This window comes from Haemaphysalis longicornis, unplaced genomic scaffold, assembly GCF_048455015.1.
Source record: "Haemaphysalis longicornis isolate Haplotype H1 unplaced genomic scaffold, Haemaphysalis longicornis Haplotype H1 scaffold_9, whole genome shotgun sequence".
Taxonomy (NCBI): domain Eukaryota; kingdom Metazoa; phylum Arthropoda; class Arachnida; order Ixodida; family Ixodidae; genus Haemaphysalis; species Haemaphysalis longicornis.
Genome location: NW_027526460.1, coordinates 67329156 through 67351559, shown reverse-complemented (window position 1 = coordinate 67351559; position 22404 = coordinate 67329156). Strand labels below are relative to the sequence as shown.

Here is a 22404-nt window from a genome sequence, read left to right as displayed (position 1 = left end):
CGTGAATATATTGTACCTACGAATTAATGTGCTGGTAGACCATTACATGTACAGCTGTGGAGCTGCTAAACGCTAGGTCCTGATGTAAACTGCGTTCGTCGTTGGTGTTTGTAGGAAGTTGTTTCGTTGGCAAAAATTATTATTTCGTGAAAGTCCACTTTTTATAAATGATCTGAAGTTCTCTGTCTAGTGTTGGTATCTTGAAAAACATTATGGCGAAATTGGCCTCTAGAGCGAATCTGTAAGTACGCTGGGTTTTCCTTACTTGGCATAGTTGGTTAGGTCACAGCAAATTGGTAAAGTGTAAAGAATTTCAGTTTGCTGTCCATACATAGCCGCCTAAGGGGGTATACTGATACAGAAAAGTGCTGTAAGTCTTGTTTTATCTAAACTCTCCAACACCAAATAACATCTCAAGGGCCATCTAAGACGAATAGAACATTTCGGTGAGTTTTATTTACTTTTTAAAGTTTCGTAATTCACCGAGTGGCTGTAAATATTGCAGACTCGCGTTTGATACCAAAACATGGGCATATAAGGGAGGTAAACGAATATCCCCATGTTCGTTCACTGCAATAAAGTCCTAGTCCATCCAAGTGTTATTAGGTTAACTGCGAAGTATGTTTAATCGCAATTTACGAATAACGGCCTTCTTTGGTGCACTTACTCTACTGTGCCCAGCTCCACTGGTCATTCTTCGTCAGAGAGTGGAGGGACACAATTTTTATAGCGAAAACTTCCTTAGTAGGGACGATGCAATTCTATAAAAAAACTAATGAATTTCCCAATAGACCGTTTGGTCGTCCGAAAAAGTTCTGATAAAATCTCATGACACACTGCGCGTGCTTCTAACCAGTCTCCCATTGTGTCAAAACGGTTACTCAAAAAAAGAACGGTTCTTGATGACACAACACATGTGTTGATCATGAAAAAAAGGAGTACAATAGGGTACCTTAGGCTCATAAACAACGCATCGGTGTACGTTTAGGTAGTTCGTAGATGCGTTTACATATAGCGCGAAAATGTTCGCATGGGTTTGTTTTTCGTTTGGGATTTGGGTCTTAGAATGTTTGACGTTCGATTGGTTGCACTTTCTGCGAAAGATGGCGGCACTTTTACGGTTGTGCTTCTTTCAACTTTCTTATGGAAGGAATGGTATTCTTTTTCCCATTTCTGTTCAACTGAGTTCTACAGTGTGTTGCGTCGTATAGAACCGCTGCCCCTTCTCATCATCGAAAAGTAAACCTTGCGTACGAATTAGGATTTTATATGCACTTAGCAGTGCCGAGTTTCCCTTCAGGTATGCGTAGCCTCCTAAACGTGGTCTGTATTGATCTGAGACAATAATTTATCATATTTGTCGCCCTATCAGTATGCGTTTTTTACTAGATACCTGCGTTAAATTGAGAGCTATAAGGCATTTACCAAAAGGTTGGTGTTGCCGCAATACTCAATTTTGCCGATTTCATTTTTTTCTACAAACCCTGTCGACGCATGCAGTTTGGTGAGGACCTAGCCTTTAAGAGCTGCTCCGCGAGCTATGACTTGTATTGCACCATTTCTAATAAGCCCGCGGCGATGTTAACGCGTCACCACATTGACGTCCGCAAATGTCCAAAGCCCGTCCGGGGATAGCCATTGAGGAGAGGCCTCTGAGAAAATAGTAAGGACGGGCATGACCAAAACATGCGTGGTTCGAAAGGTTGGGTAACCTCGATCGGGTAGTCTGTGGCGGAAGATGGCGCAGCAATGCAATTTTCCGAATGTTCCTGTATATCGTGCAGCTGCCGAGGTGCGTGTGTGATTGCCACATTCCGCGGGTTCCACCTTAGGATAGCAAAGCCCGCATTCAGTGCTGTGCCGAAGACACCATTTCTAGTCACTTCTGTTCAACTGAGTGGCGGTGATTGCCATGGCGGCAGTCGCTAAGAAAATAAGGAGTCAACTATCCGCGCGGCTGCGCTGCCCCTTATCGGCTGGAACACGCAAGCGCCGTCCCATCACTGCCAGAGCCACTGGCCCGGCAGCTCGGCGGCGGCTGCTATATGCGGTGGCTTGCGGCTTTCCCACCAGACTTTGGAACTCAAGATGGCAGATGAACGCGCAATTTAGCTCGATCACGGGTAGCTATATACACGTTTGCGCAGCTCCGCCTCGAAAACTGCAAATCTGGCTTCGTGCTAGAGAGTCTACAGATAGCGAGTCTACATCGTAGTCTACAAATTTTAAGCTTGTATGATCGCTGGTTGAAGCAAGATTTTTTGTTTGCTATTTAGGTGCTTACGCGAGATTCTAAATAACTTGGGAAATATTCATATAATTTGGATGTTAGAAATTGTTCGAACCTAATAAGCAAGGCCCTACCGCGTAACCGAAATCATCGGAACCACGGAGATTTTTTTGCGTGTTTTTTCTATGCCCTTCCGGCGAAAACACCGACAAGAATTGGGCAGTATTCTTAAATAAATAAAAATAAAGTACCATGGAGAATGCATTCTTCCAGATCGTAATAAACGCAGATAAAATAGAGGTTTGTTAATTTTCGTAGTTGAAGCAAGGAAGCCAAGTATAATGCGCTGATGATTATCTTTACGAGTTGCAAATGGATAGGGTTTCGTTTCAAGCAACGTTTCCAGCATTCCCAAAGCGGCGACCTGCATTCACCACGCGAAGAATACAGTTTTAGAGTATGTTAAGATGGCAATTTTGCTCTGTGAGTGATTTTGCACGCGGAAAATTTCTCTTTGGTGCAACCACTGAAGAAGAGGGCATAACAGTTTGCATTGAAGCCTAACAAATGATGCAGGCGCCAGAAGAGCCCAATAACACTCTACTACAAAATTAGAAACACCAACAAACATTATGCGGCTTGGTCAAATATAGCCAAGCAAGAAAATTGTTGTCGTCAAGATTTTGCTGCATTTCATCAAAATTTTTTACCATCTACCCAAGCATGCATTTACTTTGTTTAGGTGCAGCGTTACAGGCATTTTTAAAATGAGAAGACACATTAAAAGTTCGGTTCTGCAGGCGTCCTCAATTGCGTTTGATTATCATTTGGTCATGCGAGATTTGGGGCATTTACGATTGCTGCAATGATACACTCTCTTATCGTTTAGTTACAATACATCGCCTTGGAAGAATGTGTCCCTCAAGATCTCCAATGTGTCTAGGAATAATAGGTAAAGCAGTTACTAAAAATGAATTCTCTTCCCACTTTGTAGGTGAAAACGTCGGCCTACCATCATACAAAAATACTTGGTTTTTGCGACTTGAGCTCCTTACTTTGGAGAGCTGCTTGCACCGTTTCAAACACGCAAATCATAGCCATTGACTAATCTGCCAATGTAGTCCACCTCCAGTCATAGAAAAACCCATCACGCGGCAACAGTTTTCGAGAGTATTGGCTGAGGCAAGACAGTATGCATACTTTGTCAATATCCTAGTGACAATTAGAGACTAGAGGACGTGCAAAAATTTCACGTTTACATGAAATTTGACTTTGGGTGTTTCTGTGCCAAGGAAGCCATTTGTCGTGAAGAGGACAAAACAAATCAACAGCGAACAGTGTATCAAAGGCAAAAGTACTGCTTGGGAAAGCCAATGCTTTGGATCTCAGAACTCGGGAAGCGCCCATTAAAAAAGTAACATCAAGCAAAGATGTTAGCCTAGCTGTTTATGGTTCTGAGATGTCCGTATGTGTTGGGGGCAAGTCGTGTAATTTACCAGCAAATATATGTGCTCCGAAATAAATCTCGTGATTGTACAAATAGTACGCACCAGAATATACAGCATTGGGGCCAGACCACGACATTACTCGACGCCTCGAACTTCACCTGCCGCTCAGGTTCCTGTTCTGTCTTTTAGACGCGCTCATCGCACGAAGACAAGCTCCGGCAAAAAAAAAGGGATTCAAGCCAAAAAACACGGCGTCAGACTATCTGAACGTCAATTGTAAATACACAAGGTCGACTGCCATTTCTTCCTTTACTTTTCTTACAGCGATAAAAAATGGGCCAAGGATAAGAGCGTGCATCGCCGGACAGGGCTCCGGTTATTTTACAGGTTTCACGGTATCAGATAAAAATATATTAATTCAAAGAGTTGACTGGGCGCAAAACGATATACGAAGAAGGCACATTTTTATTCACCGAGTCAAATGGGTTTTTAGTTTCCGGTTGTAAACTTTGACATGGTGTCGTCCTTCAATTCCATCAGTTAAAGACGTCCTTCATTGCCGAAAAACACGTACATCGTTCACAGCTTGTGACACAGACGCAGAAAGGAAGGAGCCATCCACGGTTTCCTCGACTGGAAAATTACTTCCATCGAGACCCCACCCCGGTAGCAGTAGTACATCAACCGGTACATTCATTAGCTTCAGAGAGGGTCTGGGCAGCGTTGACCAAAGTCAGCATGCCGAATTAAAGAATTTGTGACTGGCTTCATCCCGTGCAAACTTTGTAGTAAGCGATCCTATATCACCGCTACGTTTATCACACTGGGGCCGTGTCTTCTGAAAACCTAATTATCATGGTCACCATTGAACTAAAGAGCTCAGCTCAGCGGATTAAGAAATGTATAGGTATCAGCTGAATGTGCCCTACTAAGAAAAAATAAAGCGCACCATGCCACCCAATCTCAGCACCTGATAACGTAGTTGACATGTAAACACCATATCAAATAAGCCTTTTTCGACTGTCGCTCACGCCTAGTTTGATCTGCAAATGGACATTTTAACTAAATATAAATTGGAATAATCAACGTACCATTTACAAAACATTTAGAAGCTGCAATATGTAGCGTGACAAATCTCACACGCAAGCCCGTTTCCCTATACATTGACCCACAGTCGCTGTTACACCGTGCCATGTACCAGATAGTGTAAATATTGCGGGTGCTGAACTAACATTCAGCTTGTGCTAAGGTCGCGCCGCTCAAGAGTAATCATTTTTTGAAGACGAAAAGAGCATCAGTATGTTTTTATTAGACATCCATATCTCACAGAATTGAAAGACCGCCGTGTTTAATGAAGACCCGAGCGGCCAAACGGGTTTGGCGCGGGAAGCCAAAGACAACACGAGCGGCGACCGTTATAGAAGTGAAGAAAGAAGGTGGTCATCTTTTGTTCCCATTGACCCCACTCTATACACATCAAAATTGTTTTGTCGTACCCTATGTTTCAACAATTTTGTTTCCATACTGATCGCTAAATAGCCCTATATTTTTATCAACATTTCTCCTTCGGATAGACGAAGACTGCTTGCGTTTCACAGGTAATTTTGCGGGTGTTTCCGCAATTACAGTTTTCTAAACAATAACAGTAAGAGGATCATTTGAATATTCGTCTCGATATAACGTTTCAAGGTGTTACAGTCGTCGTATGCGGCGTTCTCCGGCTTCGCTACCGTTCAATCCACCGTTCAAGCCAGAGGGGCGGCAGCTGTAATATTTTTTTTTTAGTTGAAGAAAGGGTAAGGGCGCTTCCAATAAAATTATTTTAGAGTTACATCATTGCTTTCATCAAGTATTACAGTGAAGCTTCGCACTAATATATTGGCAGCATGTTAATTCAACATAGCCTAATCCGCTTCTAAGTGGGAATTATGATGTTGTATTGTAATTGTGACAATGTAAAGGAATTGAAGGACGATTTCTCGGCACTTCTTTTAAAACATATCAGATTTACATTCCAAAATTATTTCAGGTGGGGATCAAATTCAGGCCTGGAAGATGGTCTGTTGAAACGTTCTGTTTCGTTTAGCTGATAGATAATTATTCCCTGCTCTAAAAACAGCTGTTTGTGGCCCCAGCCCCATGCGCAGGCAATTGTTGTTGGGATTATTTTCTGTCTACCCGCAGATGAATCCAGCAAGTAACGCGTTGCAACTCATGGTCCATCAGCCGCAACACGGTTGTCAAAATCCGACATAAGGCCATCTGCAATTGCATAAGGATTAATGAAACGTCAAACGTCTCGTGAACGTTTCGCCACTAAACTGAGCGCAAGCTGGGGAGCATCATAATTGCAGAATAAATATTGTCGTCGTTCTTGGCAAAGAGAGCTGCTGAGAATTTGGCGCACTCAAAAACGACTGCGCGCACAGTTTAGATGAGCCATAATTTTGCTGGGGCGCCACCACCACAGGCAGTAAGGGCGTCTGAATTTAAATTGCAGGGATGCCTAGATAACAAAATACGTTGGACGTGACATTGCTCTAACGTCAACAGATCACTCCTTATTTTCTTGTAGGTCGGAACAGTCCTGCTTTATAGGCTTTTGGCATTGAAACTATGGTACTGTTGTTATAGAAGTGTATGTTTTCATCGGCTTCACCGCAGTGTTCAAGCTTGTTCTCCTATCCCTTCAAGCAATGAGGGCAGAATCCCAGCAAATAAACTGCGTGCTCCAAGCGTAAATTTGTTATCATGGCAGAGTTTTATGAAGGTGAAGTTCGTGTAGCTGTTTATTGTTAACCTGCTCGAAGTAGAAGTTTATTGTAAACCTGCTCGAAGTAGAAGCAACAGTTCATTACAGCATGAAGAGTATGGTTCTAAGATTATCAACTAATGACAATACAGAAAGTAAGCTAGAATAATGAATCGGGTCTGATTTACCATCCCCTGCTTAAGTTTTCCCTTGAACACGTTATTTTTGATGGTAACTATACTAGGTAAACGAAGGCCACAAAGTTGCGAAGGCCAAATAAGCTACAACTGAATCTTCGTTGCTGACGACAAGGTAAATATGGCATTGTGTTTACTTTCCTTAGGCACCTTCGAAGCACCTGACATGCGTCTGCGAAATTTGGACAGTGTTCGTGGGCAAGTGTTTTTAATTTGCTTCAGTTTTTAATATTGTTACCATGGTGAAAAATTTCAAACCTCTCCTTAAGTTAACAAAAAAACTAGTGTCGATGTTGTATTGTCTAATGTTTGACAAGCAGGGATAGGAAACACATATTCTTAGTTTCATGACGTTTTTGGTGTTTGGTGAGTTTCACCCTAACAAGTAGTGCCTCATGATCGCTTGAGTATTTGCGTCCTCTGGAGGACGAAAACCTCTCCCCGAGATCTCCCAAACACTCCTGTCTGGCCTCTCAGGGCTTGTTTTATGCCCTATGTTTATTCTCGTCGTTCCATCAAGCTTTTGGTGTCCCACTGATCTGTGTCGCGGCTCGTGGTATTGGCTTGGTTGCAGTGATGGTCCACCGCTAGACAGTTATTCCCAGCACATGACCTGCAAAACCAACTTTAGCTTTCTCGGAGGTCAGTCATCTTTTGGCCCAGCATGTTGCCGCATTTACAGGACAGTTTTCTTGAGTGTACATCTTATCCCAAGATTTTTCTTTGCGCGGCATCTGGACCAACATACGATTTTTATAAAGTTCGCTAGAAATAGTCAAAATGTCCTGCCACCACGCCATGACCAGAACGAAATATTGTTTTTGTACCAATCTTAGCGACGCGGGTTACTTACTGTTCACGATTTTCGGAATACGTCACAGATAGCGATCAGACGACACAATTTGTGGCTAATTGTTGTCTTCTGTTTGTTGTCTTCTGTTAACGCTGCAGTGCTTTGGAGGAACAGACGTCACTGTATCAAAAGCGTACCCAAACTGTTTTGGTAGAGCAGAGATCGTCCTGCCATAAATAAATGCCACTCCTGAGTGTCCAAGACAAGAAGCGTTCTTTTGAGGGCTACATAGTGTCACCCACCACATGGAAGAGTGTACTTGACGAGTTGGTTTTCTCCTAAGGAAAAAATTGCGCCCAATCCCCTCGCGGGAACCCTGGCGTGATGCGACGCTGAAGGGGGTTCCATTGTGCGTTTCCGTTGGGTCGATTACTCGAATTGCGTGAGCAATCGTCGGGTAATGCGAGAGAGAGAAAAAGAGAGAGAGAGCAGGCGTAGCGCGGACGACCGTCGACTGAGAGCCCGACCAGAGCACGGCACTCCGATTATATGCGCAGCGCGCCCGAAGGAGAGGAGACCGTGGGGAGAGAGGGCGCTGCACATGCGCACAGCGCGCTTGCGCCGCGCGCAGCGCCGCCTAACGGCGGAGTGATAGAGCGCGCCGCACTGCACGCGCCACAGATGTTGGGGTAGAGGGCGCGCTATCACGGCGAGAGGAGGAGGGGCGCAGCGGTGCAGACAACAACAACGACGGACGCACGCAAGAAGGACAGGGCCGCCGACAAGAGATGCTCTCAGCGTCGCATCTAAAACCGAGTTATTGGGCGAAAAAAGGGCGTCCAGTGGCCGCGTCACATCAAAATCCTGCCCGTCATCCTATAAAGATGTGGTTATATTTTTTAATCTTCTACTAAAATATATTCCGATATTGGTGTTGCTGTTTTCTCCAGGAGTGAAAAAGACTGCGATGACGACAAAATATAGCAGGTTTTTTATTTACTATGAGGATCTAGAGTCGAACATTGCTGTGCTGGTCGGCCTACCTGTGTCATTCGCTGCTCTCAAATTTTCGCCTTAGTGCCGATGTTTCCAGAGTGAAACAGACAAAGGTTAATTACCGTGAACAAGTGAAGAATGTTGAGAGGTTTGCTACCATTTTACCTCTATCTCTTTTATTTATCCCCCCCGGGCAGGTAGTTTTTCACGCGGGGTAACAAACTGTAGTGTGCTGATTTCTCTCCCTGCGTGTTTTAAATATCTTTCTGAGATCGAGTAGATGTTTTTCCAGACAAAGATTCGAAAAAAAACAATAGCAATGAACATTTTGAAAAAAATCACCAAGAACTATTGTCACGTGTTTCTTAACACCGGCGCCAAGAGGCGACTGTGAGGACAAAGAAGTGGTTGAGTGCGCGTGCTGTCTCATCATCGTCATTCGCAGCTCTGGCGCTCACGCGTGGAACCCTGTGTAGGCGCTGATATCTACGGGACCCTGCTCCAGCAAGTGTAGCAGGAGTAAGGTTCCGTAAATATCAGTGCCTAATGAGTACCCAGGAAGGGGTCATAAATAATGTTTAAGAGTATGCCCATTTATGTCCGGCCCTTGTGGGGGCTCTGGTTACACAAGGGTGTTGCTGCGGCAGCGCACCACTCGGTGTAGTCTCCAAAGGCCGGCCCTGCCTCCCCGCCAACGTGGCGCGAAAACCGCCATGCCCGTCGGGGGACTGCAGGGTTAGGCTTAGTGCGGTCCGCCGCACTCAATCACTATGTGGGTTTGTAGCGTCGTCGAAAATCCACGCACAAACACAAAATGATCATGCACGAAGTCCGTATTGTAAGATTTATCGTCTCGCACACAAATTTCAGGTGTACTTGCCGGATTTCTGATAGGGAAAGCAGTTCTCACAGGGCCCACGCGGAACCCGATGTTCCACCATGTGAGCCGAACTTTCCATGTCCCCAGAAGGCCCGCGCTGAACATCGTGCTGCCGCCCAGTACAAAAAGAAGAAAACTTTAGCAAACAAAGTTCACTTACCTCTGAAGAGATAGCGTATCATGTATGCAAAGAATTCAATCGCATAGACGATAATAACCACCCAATTTAACAATGAACACCGAAGTGAGCCATATCCCCGACCGCGGACCGCTACAGCCGTGTAGCGTTTTCGGGCCTGGCCCGATAACGAACCTCAAATGACTAATCAGTACACGCTGGAAGGGGCCCGCTTTCTCCCAGCTCCTCCTACACCCAGTAAATGGCAGTCTGTGGCTTGGCGACTTCTATAAACGAATTTCACCCAGTTGCGTACAGTGACTGCTCCTCCGGACAATATTCTGCCCACTGCCACCGTGGTAAGGAAAGGGCAGACTAAGCACACATTCTGCCGGCTTATGCACAGGCGACGACGTCAGGTCGTAACATCGCTAGTGCAGAGAAATGGGAGACCGTGATGACCAGCTCCGATCCAGCGGACCATGTTTCGGCCATTCAGCTGATCAGAGACGCTGGTACAGCCCAAGGGCTCTTGGCCGACGTCTGGAGTTACAGCTGTTATAAAATAAAGTTTTCAGATGCGACGCATATCTTGCTCTGAGGCATGTCCCTCCTGCGTCGGCGTTGTCCGGCGTCCGCCTGCCAGCAGCGCATGCGTGACTCTCCTCCAGTCTTCTCTCCGACAGCTGTGCGCGCAACACTCCCACTCCGCCTCATTATCATAAACAACAGCTGTGTGCGCGCGCTTTGCTCGCTTCGCTCCGCTCCCGTCACGCAATTGTGCACATGCGCGACTCGCCTCCGTTGTCTCCTCTCCTTGAGGCGCTGTGAATATAAAGCGGGTATCGCGCTGCGGCGGTTCAGTGAGCGCTCGCTCTCGTTCGACTCCGCGTAACTGTGCGTGACGACTGCGAGCTTGACTTGATTCTGCCGATGAAGACGTGATGGAAGCAATGGTCCCTTCATGAAAAGTAAAATTACACCCATCTTCCCGCGTATAAGAACACCCGCGTGTGATTGAATGCATCATACGTGTTCACAACACGTTTCACCCGACTTAGAGAATAAACCCAATGGAAACGCCAATTGAACCCCCCCATGCGTCGCATCACACCAGGGTTCCCTCGCAGGAAGATGGGCGTAATTTTTTATTCCTCTTTGTTTATTACGAAACCAAACTACTGCCCGGTTCGAATAAAGGCGTTGTTTTTGCGCATGCCAATTCAATTATGTGTATGTAAGCCTTCTACTACATCCCTGCGCCTTCATTTTTACACTGTTTTTGAAGTGGAACATACTTCAGAACACGATCTCTGAAGAAGGGGATGCCCAAATGCGGAACCCAAAATAACAATAATTGTTACTTTATTACTAATGTTATTTTATTGCCAATGGTATATTATTACCTTCCTCTATGGTTCCAGCCGAGGTTTGTTTAAGTGTGTTAAACAAATGACGACTATCTTGGGTTAATTCACTGAAGCGAATAAAAATAATTTAGCAGAACACTGAGAATCTTGACACATGTTTGAAATGTTCTTAGGGCTGCCAAGATGCATATTTTTGTTTATTTGGGCTAATTGTTTTCCTTTACATCATCTAATATATAACTTTCTTGCACTCCCTTCTTTATATTTTTTAGGCTGCCATTTCCTATGGCAATGTAAAATTCTCTTGACACTGCATAAATTTATTTATGGTCTTTTAAAGCAAACTTGTTTCCGTGTTATAGATTTTTCTTCTGTTTTCTTCTGAACGAGTATATAAGAAGCAATTGCTTGCCTTGAAGAAGTGTGATTCCGCTAAAGAAAAGAACAGGCCAATTTAGTATGCATTTAGCTCTGAAAAAAAAACTGCGTTTTCCTAATATATTTTCCTGCTTTCTCTTTACTCCAGGTGCTTAAAAAATTACCTGCTCTTGATACTGAACTACGAGGAACGAAAATCTTTAATGGTGCATCTAGGCTGGATACGGAAGTGGTTGAAGAGCATTCATTCCACGCCGCTGATTGTAACCGCAGAACTGGCCACTCGGCTGAGGCGTACAATAAAGAAATTTCAAACTTCCAGTCTCTGTGCATAGCTGTTGTTGTTTTCTGTCGTTTGTTGGCCCCAATCAGTGCAGGAGCTGTTTCGCCTTACACAACCAAGCATATCTTTTTGCAAGAGCCTATTAAAAGTAAAAAAAAACAACGCAACAATTTTATTGCTGGAACGTTAACACATCCACCTCAAATACATTGCAATAGCATTGCAAATAGAAACAGATTTTGAATTTATTATAAACTGTATTATCAGCTCATATAAAATGCATTGCTAGCTCATTGTGTAGGCATTTATAATTATTTATTCGCATTGCCAATTATTTAAAACAAACTGCATATACTTTGACGATGCATTTGAAACAAATATTTACTGTACTTAAATGATTTATGAAATGAAACTTCGCCAAAAAGAATGCAAAATAAATACAAAGTAATGAATGTAATTATGCATTAAAAATGCATTAAAAGTACAAATTCTTCTCTTTAAGGGCGCACAGCCCGTAACCCACCGATGATTTCCTCCTGGAAGACGCATGTCTCCCTGGTAGAAAAGCATCTTTCCACCTGCGAAAATTTAACGAAAAGGTTAAGGTTGACATATTTGGCGCGCCAGAATTTCGAGTGTACATTCCACCGTCAGCCTAAGCGCCATTTATACGTGCTTCATTTACAAGTAAATGCTTTTGTTCTGCATTTAATTTTCCCGACATTAGGACCAGTAAATAAAACATATTTTGTTTACAATTCACGCCAATGTGCAAAGAATTCGTCTCGTAGAGGTTCCCGCACTCTTGCGAGACACAATCACCTGCTGCGGAGAGAAAATCTAACATATCCAAGCGACTGTCCCTCAGGAACTGACCGCGACGTAAATTTTTCGTGTCATCTGAACGAAGCTTGACGAAAAGTTTCTCTTCACTCTTGAAAACTAACAGAAGGCAACCTCAACAACCATGCCACCACCTACTCTGCACGCACACCTGAGACAACAAAAGCTAATGTGTCCTCGCACTGTTTCCCGCTTTTACTGCTGGCTTGCAGATGATGAATTTGTTGTTTCCTATAGGGCTTGGTGACAGAGCTTTTTTTTTTATTTACCGAGGGTACTTTGCGATCAGTCTTTATTTGGCATCGACAACGGGAGTGGTTCATCCTTGAAATTGTCATCTTTCTCTGAGAAGCGAGCTTACTCAAGATATACGTTATTGTTCTCCAGGCATAAAACACAACGAATGAGGGTCAAAGCAGCTTCCAGCTGGCAGCTATTTGTGTAAAATGTAGGTATTCCACAGTAGGCTGCGCCAGCAAACGTGCAACTTACATTTCATTTCTACAAACCAATCTTGTCTGCCATGGAAAAATAGTGTAAATTTAAATGAAGCCATTCCCAACTGGAATCCAATTTGTTGTACATCCCACTTACTTTTAGAGAAACTCCAAAAGTTTGGGATATTTTTGTTGAACGAATTTCCGAACATGCGCTCTGTCCTGCTTCTGTTTATTCTTGGGTTATCCCACGGCCAACGTCAGCCAAAGTTGCAAGACCTGTACGAGGTGAGTTTTAAATCCCACTAGTAGTGCGCTAATATTATCGTTTGAAAATGGAAAATTCTACATTTCAAAAAACTGCAAAAGCTTTTTTTAAGTGGCCGTAGCATTTGGTCGGGAGTTTGAGAGGACGTAATCACTTATTCATTGCCCCGCAAAACTTTGATACTTCGCAGTGTGTTTTATGCCATTTGGGGGCATTCTTGGTATGTTTTAAATAAAGCCGTCCAGTAAAGAGCGCTAAATATATACCCCGCTGTGTTCGCTTTATTTTCAAAGCCCGACGCGTTTCCTTTTTATCCCATAAAGGCGATAATTTCGACTGCCTTTGCAAATAGGGTGCTCCTGCAGCCTCATCAAAATGTTAAAAATCTTGGTTTTCAATACAATTCTTGCACAGAAAATAAAACTGAAGCACGCAAGCCAACTTCTTGGCAAATTGTTCCAAGAAGTAACGGACTGTTTGTGAATATTATTACTCATAAGCAGGTTGGAAGGTATACGGCTAGCAGCGATTTATTCCATAATCAAACTCAGGCTTGTGAACATATTTGTATCACCTCCACTGATTTTATTCATCTGAGAACGGCATTCTTCTTAGCGACGTTTGGGAATTATGGGACTGGGTAAGGAAAGGGTCCCTCTCAAGTATTTATTTACTTTTAGCATATGGCTGAAGAAGCGAAGCGCCTCCCGCAACACGCTTTGTGATTTATTCAGACGAATGAAAAAAAGAAGTCACCCTGTCGACGTTGGTCGTTAAGTCGGTAATGCAGAAAGGGGTAAATTAACTTGCTTCTGCGTAGGGAACTGTTAACGTTTCCATTCCTGTGTTTTCAATGATCTAATGAAAACCACAAGGTGGAAAGTTCAGGAAATATTTCTGGCGGAGTGAAATTTTTGGTGGAATGCCAAAGTACGCGAAATACACGAAGCGAAATTCGTGATTGATCCTCTCAAGTACTCAAATTCATTAGGCCATACGGAGGTTTTCCGAAGGAATGCCTACAGCAACAGCATGAAAAATTGTGAAAAGTTAGAGGAGATGAAAATATGAGCGCACAAATGGAAACAAAATGTTTGCCGCACATAAATCACAGACACAATGGTGGGATAGATAAATGGCCTGTGTACTCAAGAATGAAAGATTGGTAAAAAATGACCGAGTGGTTGCAAACTGGTGGAAACAAACAAAACAACACTAATACAGAATAAAGAAAAGTGTGTTTGCGATTTTGATAAGGGATTGGTAATGTAGTGTGTAGTGTAGGACCTCAATGAAGCAGCTTACACTCTTTTTCCAATAAATGTGCTATATATATTCTCACCTTAAATTTCATGAGCACATAATTTTCATTTCAAAGAAAGTTATGTTCGGTATAAGAGTTTTGATTAAAGCTAGACCATAATTCAACTTGCAAACCCTTTTAACTTTGTATTACGCTTTTGTCCACAGTCACCTAAATTACTGCATTTCTTCCTGCGGTGGTACTTATCATACCCACATCGCACCATTAATAACACTCCAGAAACAAGCGTTACACATCATTACACTTTCCCATCGACAAGCAGAATCTTCCCCGCTGTTCTATCAGCTCCGTGTTGTGCCCCTTCATCATCTGTATAGGTACAGCATTGGTATTTTCTTTTTTAACATTTTGCACGATCACCTTGTTTTAGATATTCTCCCTCAACGCATCACTTATAATCTCAATTCAACGCGCTTTGCTTCACGCCAGAATCTATTACTTCCGTGTATACACACTAACTACGGCAGACATACGATTCAATTCTCCGCCATTCCTCTCTGGAAATCACTAACCTCTGATAATAAATCTTCTAATTCACCCTGCGTTTTTAAATCCAAATTAAAGACTTTCTTGTTAGGCATTTCTGTTTGAGTGAATTGTAACTGTAGTATCATGTCTTGTTGTTGATGTGGTATTCATATCCTGATTTTTGAATAGATTGGAGTTGTGTTCTTTGTTTTTTAGTGTTTCTGCTTCTTAGTGTAATATTTTTTCTTTGGTTTTCTATGGCTTTTGTATTCATCTTTCTCTGTTTTATGCTGAGTGTTTATTTGCTGACACATTGTAATCTAGTGTTGCTTGATGATTGCTCTTTTTTTTACAATCATCATGGGAGGTCCCGCCTGCGGTTCTTACCTTGGGACCTCCCAGTGCATCTGTACCCATTCACGTTTCATGTTCGAGCTTGATGAATAAAATTAAATTCAAATTCAAATATATGCCTTTACCCTATCGAGGGGCCCCTGACCATTGTCCATCTGGCAGGGCCCCCGGCCATCATGCCGCGTTGCGCCATTGCCGGGGGTGAAATAGTCTGGCGGCATGTCCTGCCACAGGCGGTTGCGAGTTGAGCGTCCACCGTGGCTGTGGAAGGCACCATGTGAATCCGTGTTTCTTGGTGGCGCCGGGCACCTACCGGTAAAATAGGTACAAGCGACTCTTTGCACGGGAAATCGCCCCTATGGAAAGGGGCGGCTGCAAAAACGCAGGAACTTTATATATATATATATATATATATATATATATATATATATACACAAAGTAGAAGTACGCTCTTCGGAGACTTTATTTCCAACGTTTCGACCTGAGACAGGTCTTCCTCAGGAAGACTGTCTCAGGTCGAATCCTGAGGAAGACCTGTCTCCTGAGGAAGACCTGTCTCAGGTCGAAACGTTGGAAATAAAGTCTCCGAAGAGCGTACTTCTACTTTGTGCGTATTCCTGCAGCAACTAAGGACTCCACTTCACGACTATATATATATATATATATATATATATATATATATATATATATATATATATATATATATATATATATATATATATATATATATATATATATATATATATATATATTGTAAGGGGGATTATAGCTGGGGACCGGCAAGACGCTTGCAAAGAAGCAGAGACCAGAGACGGGTAAGGCAGCGCAGACCGATGTCTCGGTGCGTTCTCTTAGAGCGAGCCACGCGATGCTGACCGTGCCTCTTCTTCTCTCGCGCAGCACCTTGCACCTGCCATCATCATGCGGCCCATAGTAGTCCTTCCTCCGGTACATACCCCGTCGGTTGTACAGGGGAGATTGGCGCACACTAACCGCAAGGTATGTCGTCGTGTCGGAGACTACTATCTCCAGTACAATCACCCCCCGCCGAAAAGAGGAGCCATCCTGGCGACTTAAGGGGACGAAACCACGAGGGGATCGTAGTAGAGCTTCAAACGTTCAACGTGCACTATTTCACGACCTCGACGACGAAGGTCTGAGGTGGGAGTCACGGGCTCGACGAGGTAGTTCACGGGCGATGTTTGTTCGAGAATCCTATATGGGCCGTGGTACTTAGCAAGGAATTTCCCCGAAAGACCAGGATTGGGGCATTGCACACGAAGCCATGCAAGGGATCCAGGTTCAAACGTTGGTGCAGCGGCGGAGCTGTCATGTCGAGACTTCTGGCGTCCTTGGTCGTCTGATGTGAACTTGCGAGCGAGCTGTCGACATTCCTCCGCGTACCTCGCCATCTCGGAAACAGGGGCACATTCAGAGGCGTCGGGGCGGTAGGGCAAAATAGTGTCGATCAGGCAAGACGGCTCACGTCCATATAGAAGAAAAAACGGTGAAAAGCTTGTGGTCGCTTGCGTGGCGGTGTTATATGCGTACGTGACGAAAGGTAGCACCATGTCCCAATTTGAATGGTCGGACGATATGTACATGGAGAGCATATCTCCAAGGGTGCGGTTGAACCTTTCAGTCAGGCCATTTGTCTGGGGGTGGTATGAAGTCGTGGTTCTGTGGACAATCTGACATTGCTTTAGCAGCGCCTCCACGACGTCAGAGAGAAATACGCGGCCTCGGTCGCTAAGCAGCTCTCGGGGCGCACCGTGGCGTAAGACGAAACGCCGGAGTAGAAAAATGGCGACGTCGCGTGCCGTTGCGGTGGCCAGGGCGGCTGTTTCGGCGTATCGAGTCAGGTGATCCACCGCGACGATGATCCAACGGTTGCCTGATGGAGTGCTTGGAAGGGGTCCGTAGATGTCAATCCCAATCCGATCGAAAGGCCGTTCCGGGCATGGTAGCGGCTGCAGCTCTCCAGTGGGGTGTCGTGAAGGGGTCTTACGACGCTGGCAGTCAGTGCACGAGCGAATGTACTTCGCTACGAACGTGTACATGCCTCGCCAGTAGTAGCGTAGGCGTAGGCGCTGATATGTCTTTAGTGTGCCAGCATGCCCACACTGGGCGTCAGCATCAAACAATGCGCATATCTGGGAGCGCAAGTGACGCGGTATTACTAGCAACCATTTGCGGCCTTCTGCGGAATAGTTACGCCAGTATAGGAGCTCCTCTCGAATGGCAAAATGCGCTGCTTGGCGCCGCAGTGTGCGAGATGCGGAAGGCGTTGTAGGGTTTGCAAGGAAGTCTAGTACCGAAGCTATCCAAGGGTCCTTCCGCTGCTCGGTTGCCATGTCGTCAATTTGTAGCGATGACACGTCGATGTTCGACACCAGCGCTGACGTAGTGGCTTCCGATGGCAATGGCGAACGAGAAAGGGCGTCTGCGTCGGTGTGTCTTCTGCCTGAGCGGTAAACAACACGAACGTCGTACTCCTGGAGCCGAAGTGACCAGCGGGCCAGACGTCCGGACGGGTCCTTCAGCGATGCCAACCAGCATAAAGCATGGTGGTCCGTGACTACTTCGAAAGGGCGGCCATAGAGGTAGGGTCGAAATTTACTAATTGCCCAAACGATTGCAAGGCACTCTTTTTCTGTAACGGAGTAGTTGTACTCGGCTTTTGTCAGAGCGCGACTTGCGTACGCCACGATAATGCTCGTCAAAACCAGCCTTGCGTTGAGCCAGGACAGCGCCGAGACCGGTACCACTGGCGTCCGAGTGAAGTTCAGTGGGCGCGGTAGGATCAAAATGGCGCAATATCGGCGGTGATGTCAGAAGCCTTCGTAAGGTCTCGAACGCTCTCTCGGAAGCCGTTGACCAGTTTAAAACTTCTTTGGTGTCACCGATAAGCTGCGTCAATGGTCCGATGATAGACGCGAAGTTCCGGACAAATCGCCGAAAGTAGGAGCAAAGCCCAATAAAACTTCGAAGCTCCTTCATTGTGTTCGGTTTAGGGAACTCGCGAACCGCACGCAGCTTGGCTGGATCTGGTAGGATGCCGTCTTTAGATACCACATGACCTAATATAGTAAGTCTGCGGGCAGCAAAACGGCATTTCTTAAGGTTCATTTGTAGGCCAGCCGAAGTAAGGCACGTAAGGACTTGGTCAAGTCGCTGGAGGTGGGTCGTAAAGTCCGGGGAAAACACGACAATGTCGTCCAAGTAGCATAAACAGATACGCCACTTCAGCCCACGCAGAACATTGTCCATCATTCGTTCGAATGTCGCTGGCGCATTACACAGTCCAAAGGGCATGACGTTGAATTCGTAGAGCCCATCCGGTGTCACAAACGCTGTTTTCGGTCGGTCAGTCTCAGCCATGGGTACTTGCCAGTAACCCGAGCGCAGATCTAATGAAGAAAAGAACTCGGCACCTTGCAAGCAGTCCAGCGCGTCATCTATTCGAGGTAGCGGGTACACGTCCTTCCGTGTAATCTTGTTTAGACGTCTATAGTCCACGCAAAATCGAATGGAACCATCCTTCTTGCTGACAAGCACGACTGGGGAAGCCCAGGGACTCGTGGAGGGTCTAATAACGTCCCGGGACAGCATATCGCCTACATGCTCCTCAATAACGCGGCGTTCCTTGGGTGACACGCGGTATGGTCGCTGGCGCAGTGGTGCGTGGTTCCCGGTGTCAACCTGATGACAGACAGTTGACGTGCGCCCTAGGGTTGTTTGGTGGGAGTCGAAGGACGTGCGGAATCGTTGTAGAAGAACCAGGAGCTGGTCTGTTTGCTCCGCGGTGAGGCCAGTATCTATGGAAGGCAGAAAAACTGCCGGATCGAAAGTGGTGTCGGGGCTTAGCGCGTCGAGATGGCCTGTGGCTAACTCGTTCGGGATGTCGACAACGAGGTGTGGTGCAACAACTTCGACGTACCCAAGACATTCGCCGCGAAGCACTCGAGACGGACAAGGAGACGGGTTAGAAATTGACATGATGCTCGAACCGCATTTGATGTCCAGGACAGCGAACGGCAAGAGTAGGTTTGTGCGCGACGAAAACAGACTGGATGGCGTGAAGAGAACGGTGGCGTCCGGAACATCAGGTGACGAGACAGGTACAAGAACGGAAGAGGATGGGGGAATGGAAGCATCTTCGGCAGCAACCAATTTCACGCTTCTAGTTTCCGCCGCACCATCATTAGGGGAAAACAGTTCAACTTCTGCACGGAAGCAGTCGATGACAGCGCGGTTACGTGACAAAAAATCCCAGCCGAGGATGACGTCGTGAGAGCATGAGCGTAGGACGACCAGTTCAACAATGTGGGGAATGGCTTGAATGGTAACCCGAGCAGTGCACATGGCTAGCGGTTGAACGGGCTGTGCGTTGGCAGTACGAAGAGTAAATCCTGAAAGCGGCGTCATCACTTTGCGAATTTTGCGGCAAAACGTCTCATGAATCACAGATACGGCTGCTCCAGTGTCAATAAGCGCGAGTGCCGGGGTACCATCCACAATCACATCAATGACATTACAAGGCGAAATATGAGGACTTAGCACGTTCGACAGTTTCGCAGCTCGTGCCTCAGGAACTGCGGCTGCTAGTTTCCCTCGGCTGCAGGGTTCACACGGGGGCGCATCGGGGAAATGGAACGGCGGCGTGGGGAAGCAGAACGGCGGCCAGAAAAGGGAAACCCGTCGGGTGAATACGAAGCAGGCGTTGAGCCAGAAGGAACGGGCGCTGAGTGGGGCGGAGAGCCAAAGGCGGGCGCTCGAGGAACGTCACTCGTCTGAAGCGGTCGGCGTCGGCAGAAACGTGCGACATGTCCGGGAACGTTACACGCGAAACATATGGGGCGATTATCGGGCGTGCGCCATGGGTTGGGGGCTTGAGCTGCCGCACGAGGATATGGGAGCACCCGCTGACTTGTGGCATACTGCAGCGGCTGAAATGTTGCGGGCGGTGGCTGCGCACAAATCGTAGCATACGTGTAAGGCCCTGCCACCGGGGTAGCGAAGGGTGCCGCCATGGTGGAAGGAATAGGTGCTGCCACAGCCGAAAAGAGAGGCGCCGCCACAGCTGCGGCTGCGGGCGCAGCCATGGGCGAGTCGAGGTGAGCAGTAACGGCCGGGACCAGGTGCGCACTCGAGGATGTAGGCTGGTGGTCTAACGGGAGCGCTTCGGCGACTCGGTCTTGAATTACGCGGCGTACTGTCGTAGGTAACGGGCATGAGGGCGTGGATGCCAATGGCTGAAGGTTAAGTTGACGCGCAACCTCCTCGCGCACGAATTGTTCAATGTGTGGAAGAAGAGGCGCAAGATCAGATGACACTGCAAGTGCTGAAAGTGAGGCCCAATGCGGTTCGTCATTCGGGAAGCACTGGCGGGTAGAAATGCGCTGCTTCCTGAGCTCGTCGTAGCTGAGACACCATTTGATTATGTCTGCAACCGACTGGGGGTCCTTGCTGAGCAACATCTGGAACGCGCCGTCTTCGATGCCTTTGAAGACGTGCTTGATCTTCTCGGACTCGGGCATAGCAGGATTTACGCGCCTACAGAGGTCGACAACGTCCTCAATATAGCTCGTGTAAGTTTCGTCGGCAAGCTGCACGCACCCACGTAAGCTCTGTTCAGCCTTAAGCTTGCGGACGGCGGGGCGACCGAACACTTCTAAGAATCTCGTTTTGAAGGCAGACCAGGTTGTCATGTCGGCATCGTTGTTGAGGAACCACCGTTCGGCTATTTGAGTAAGGCTATAGCCGACGTTAGCACGCTTCGTCGGGTCATCCCAGCGGTTGTAGGCACTCACTCTTTCGAAAGATGACAGCCAATCTTCTGCGTCATGATCGTCGGCGCCGGAGAACTTGGCAGGGTCGCGTCGAGGAAGAGATCCGGAGCACATGATGGGTTCATGCTGCGGAGGCGCCATTTCACGATGGATTTCTTGTAATACTGGTCGAATTATGCGCTTGCTCCGTAGTTCCAGGCTGGTAAGGCAAAGGGGAACTGCACCTCCACCACACTGTAAGGGGGATTATAGCTGGGGACCGGCAAGACGCTTGGAAAGAAGCAGAGACCAGAGACGGGTAAGGCAGCGCAGACCGATGTCTCGGTGCGTTCTCTTAGAGCGAGCCACGCGATGCTGACCGGCCTCTTCTTCTCTCGCGCAGCACCTTGCACCTGCCATCATCATGCGGCCCATAGTAGTCCTTCCTCCGGTACATACCCCGTCGGTTGTACAGGGGAGATTGGCGCACACTAACCGCAAGGTATGTCGTCGTGTCGGAGACTACTATCTCCAGTACAATATATATCTATATATATATTGCCGCGAACCATACATTGGGTTTGTTTATTTGTGTTTTGCTTTTACCGCCCGGCTGCGCCGGTCTGTGTTATCTCTGCGCCAAGGGAAGCGCGTGTTCCATTCTTTCTTTCTGTGCCGCATGTGTTATCTGTTGTGATAGGGAGAGCATTCCGATCTAACGTGAACAGCCCAGAATAATCTTCTTGGATCTACTATGTTCTCGATGCGAATCGACGTTTCGAGAACCACGCGCGCCAAAAGATAAAAAGCCTGCAGTGCGGACGCCGGGGCATTCGATTCGACGTCACTCGCCTGTGCAAGTCACTTTGTTGACCGCTGCTTCGCCGCCTCTGTATTCTTTTGAGTTGTTAGGGGAGCACAAGTTCGCTCCAATAAACGTGTTTCTCATTCAACACCACTGCATCGTTCTTGTCTTCGTGACATCTGGTGGAGGTGCTGGGTACGCACCCTTCATGCCCACTACAACCTCGAAAAGCCGCCAAGCCAGTCCAACAAGAGCCAGCCCCCGCCTGCAAGATTTACCGCCCGAGTTCGGTCTTCTGCCAGAAGGGCCCAAGAGAAGGAACGCTGCAACCAACACCATGGTGCAAGAAACAACGTCGCCAATCATCCTGCAGCAGCCCCGAGAACCGCCATCGTTCCGGGGAGCCCCCGCTGAAGACCCCGAAGAATGGTTGGAGAAGTTGGAGCGCGTCCGCATCTTCAACAGGTGGGACGATGAAGAAACGTTCCGGCATGTCTTCTTTTACAAGGAAGATGCTGCTCGAACTTGGTTCGAGAACCATGAGAGCTCTTTGACCGACTGGACTCAATTCAAGAGGGAGTTCCTTAAGACCTTCACTACCGTGGTGAGAAAAGAGCGAGCTGCGCTTTTGCTTGAAACTCGAACGCAGCACCCCAACGAAGGAGTCGTGATTTTCGTTGAGGAGATGA

The 22404-nt window shown here is 46.6% G+C and overlaps 1 protein-coding gene across 2 annotated transcripts in view; it reads left to right on the top strand.

The window, feature by feature from the left end:
- The first annotated feature begins 12709 nt into the window (after window positions 1-12709).
- Window positions 12710-22404, top strand: part of LOC144151567 (uncharacterized) — a 33108-nt gene continuing 23413 nt past the window's right edge. For both annotated transcript variants that reach the window (XR_013318901.1, XM_077682667.1), the window contains exon 1: window positions 12710-13013. Coding sequence is in view for 1 of the 2 variants with exons in the window: in XM_077682667.1 (XP_077538793.1) it covers window positions 12936-13013 (78 nt within the window). In the remaining variant the exon portion in view is untranslated. The remainder of the gene's footprint in view (window positions 13014-22404) is intronic.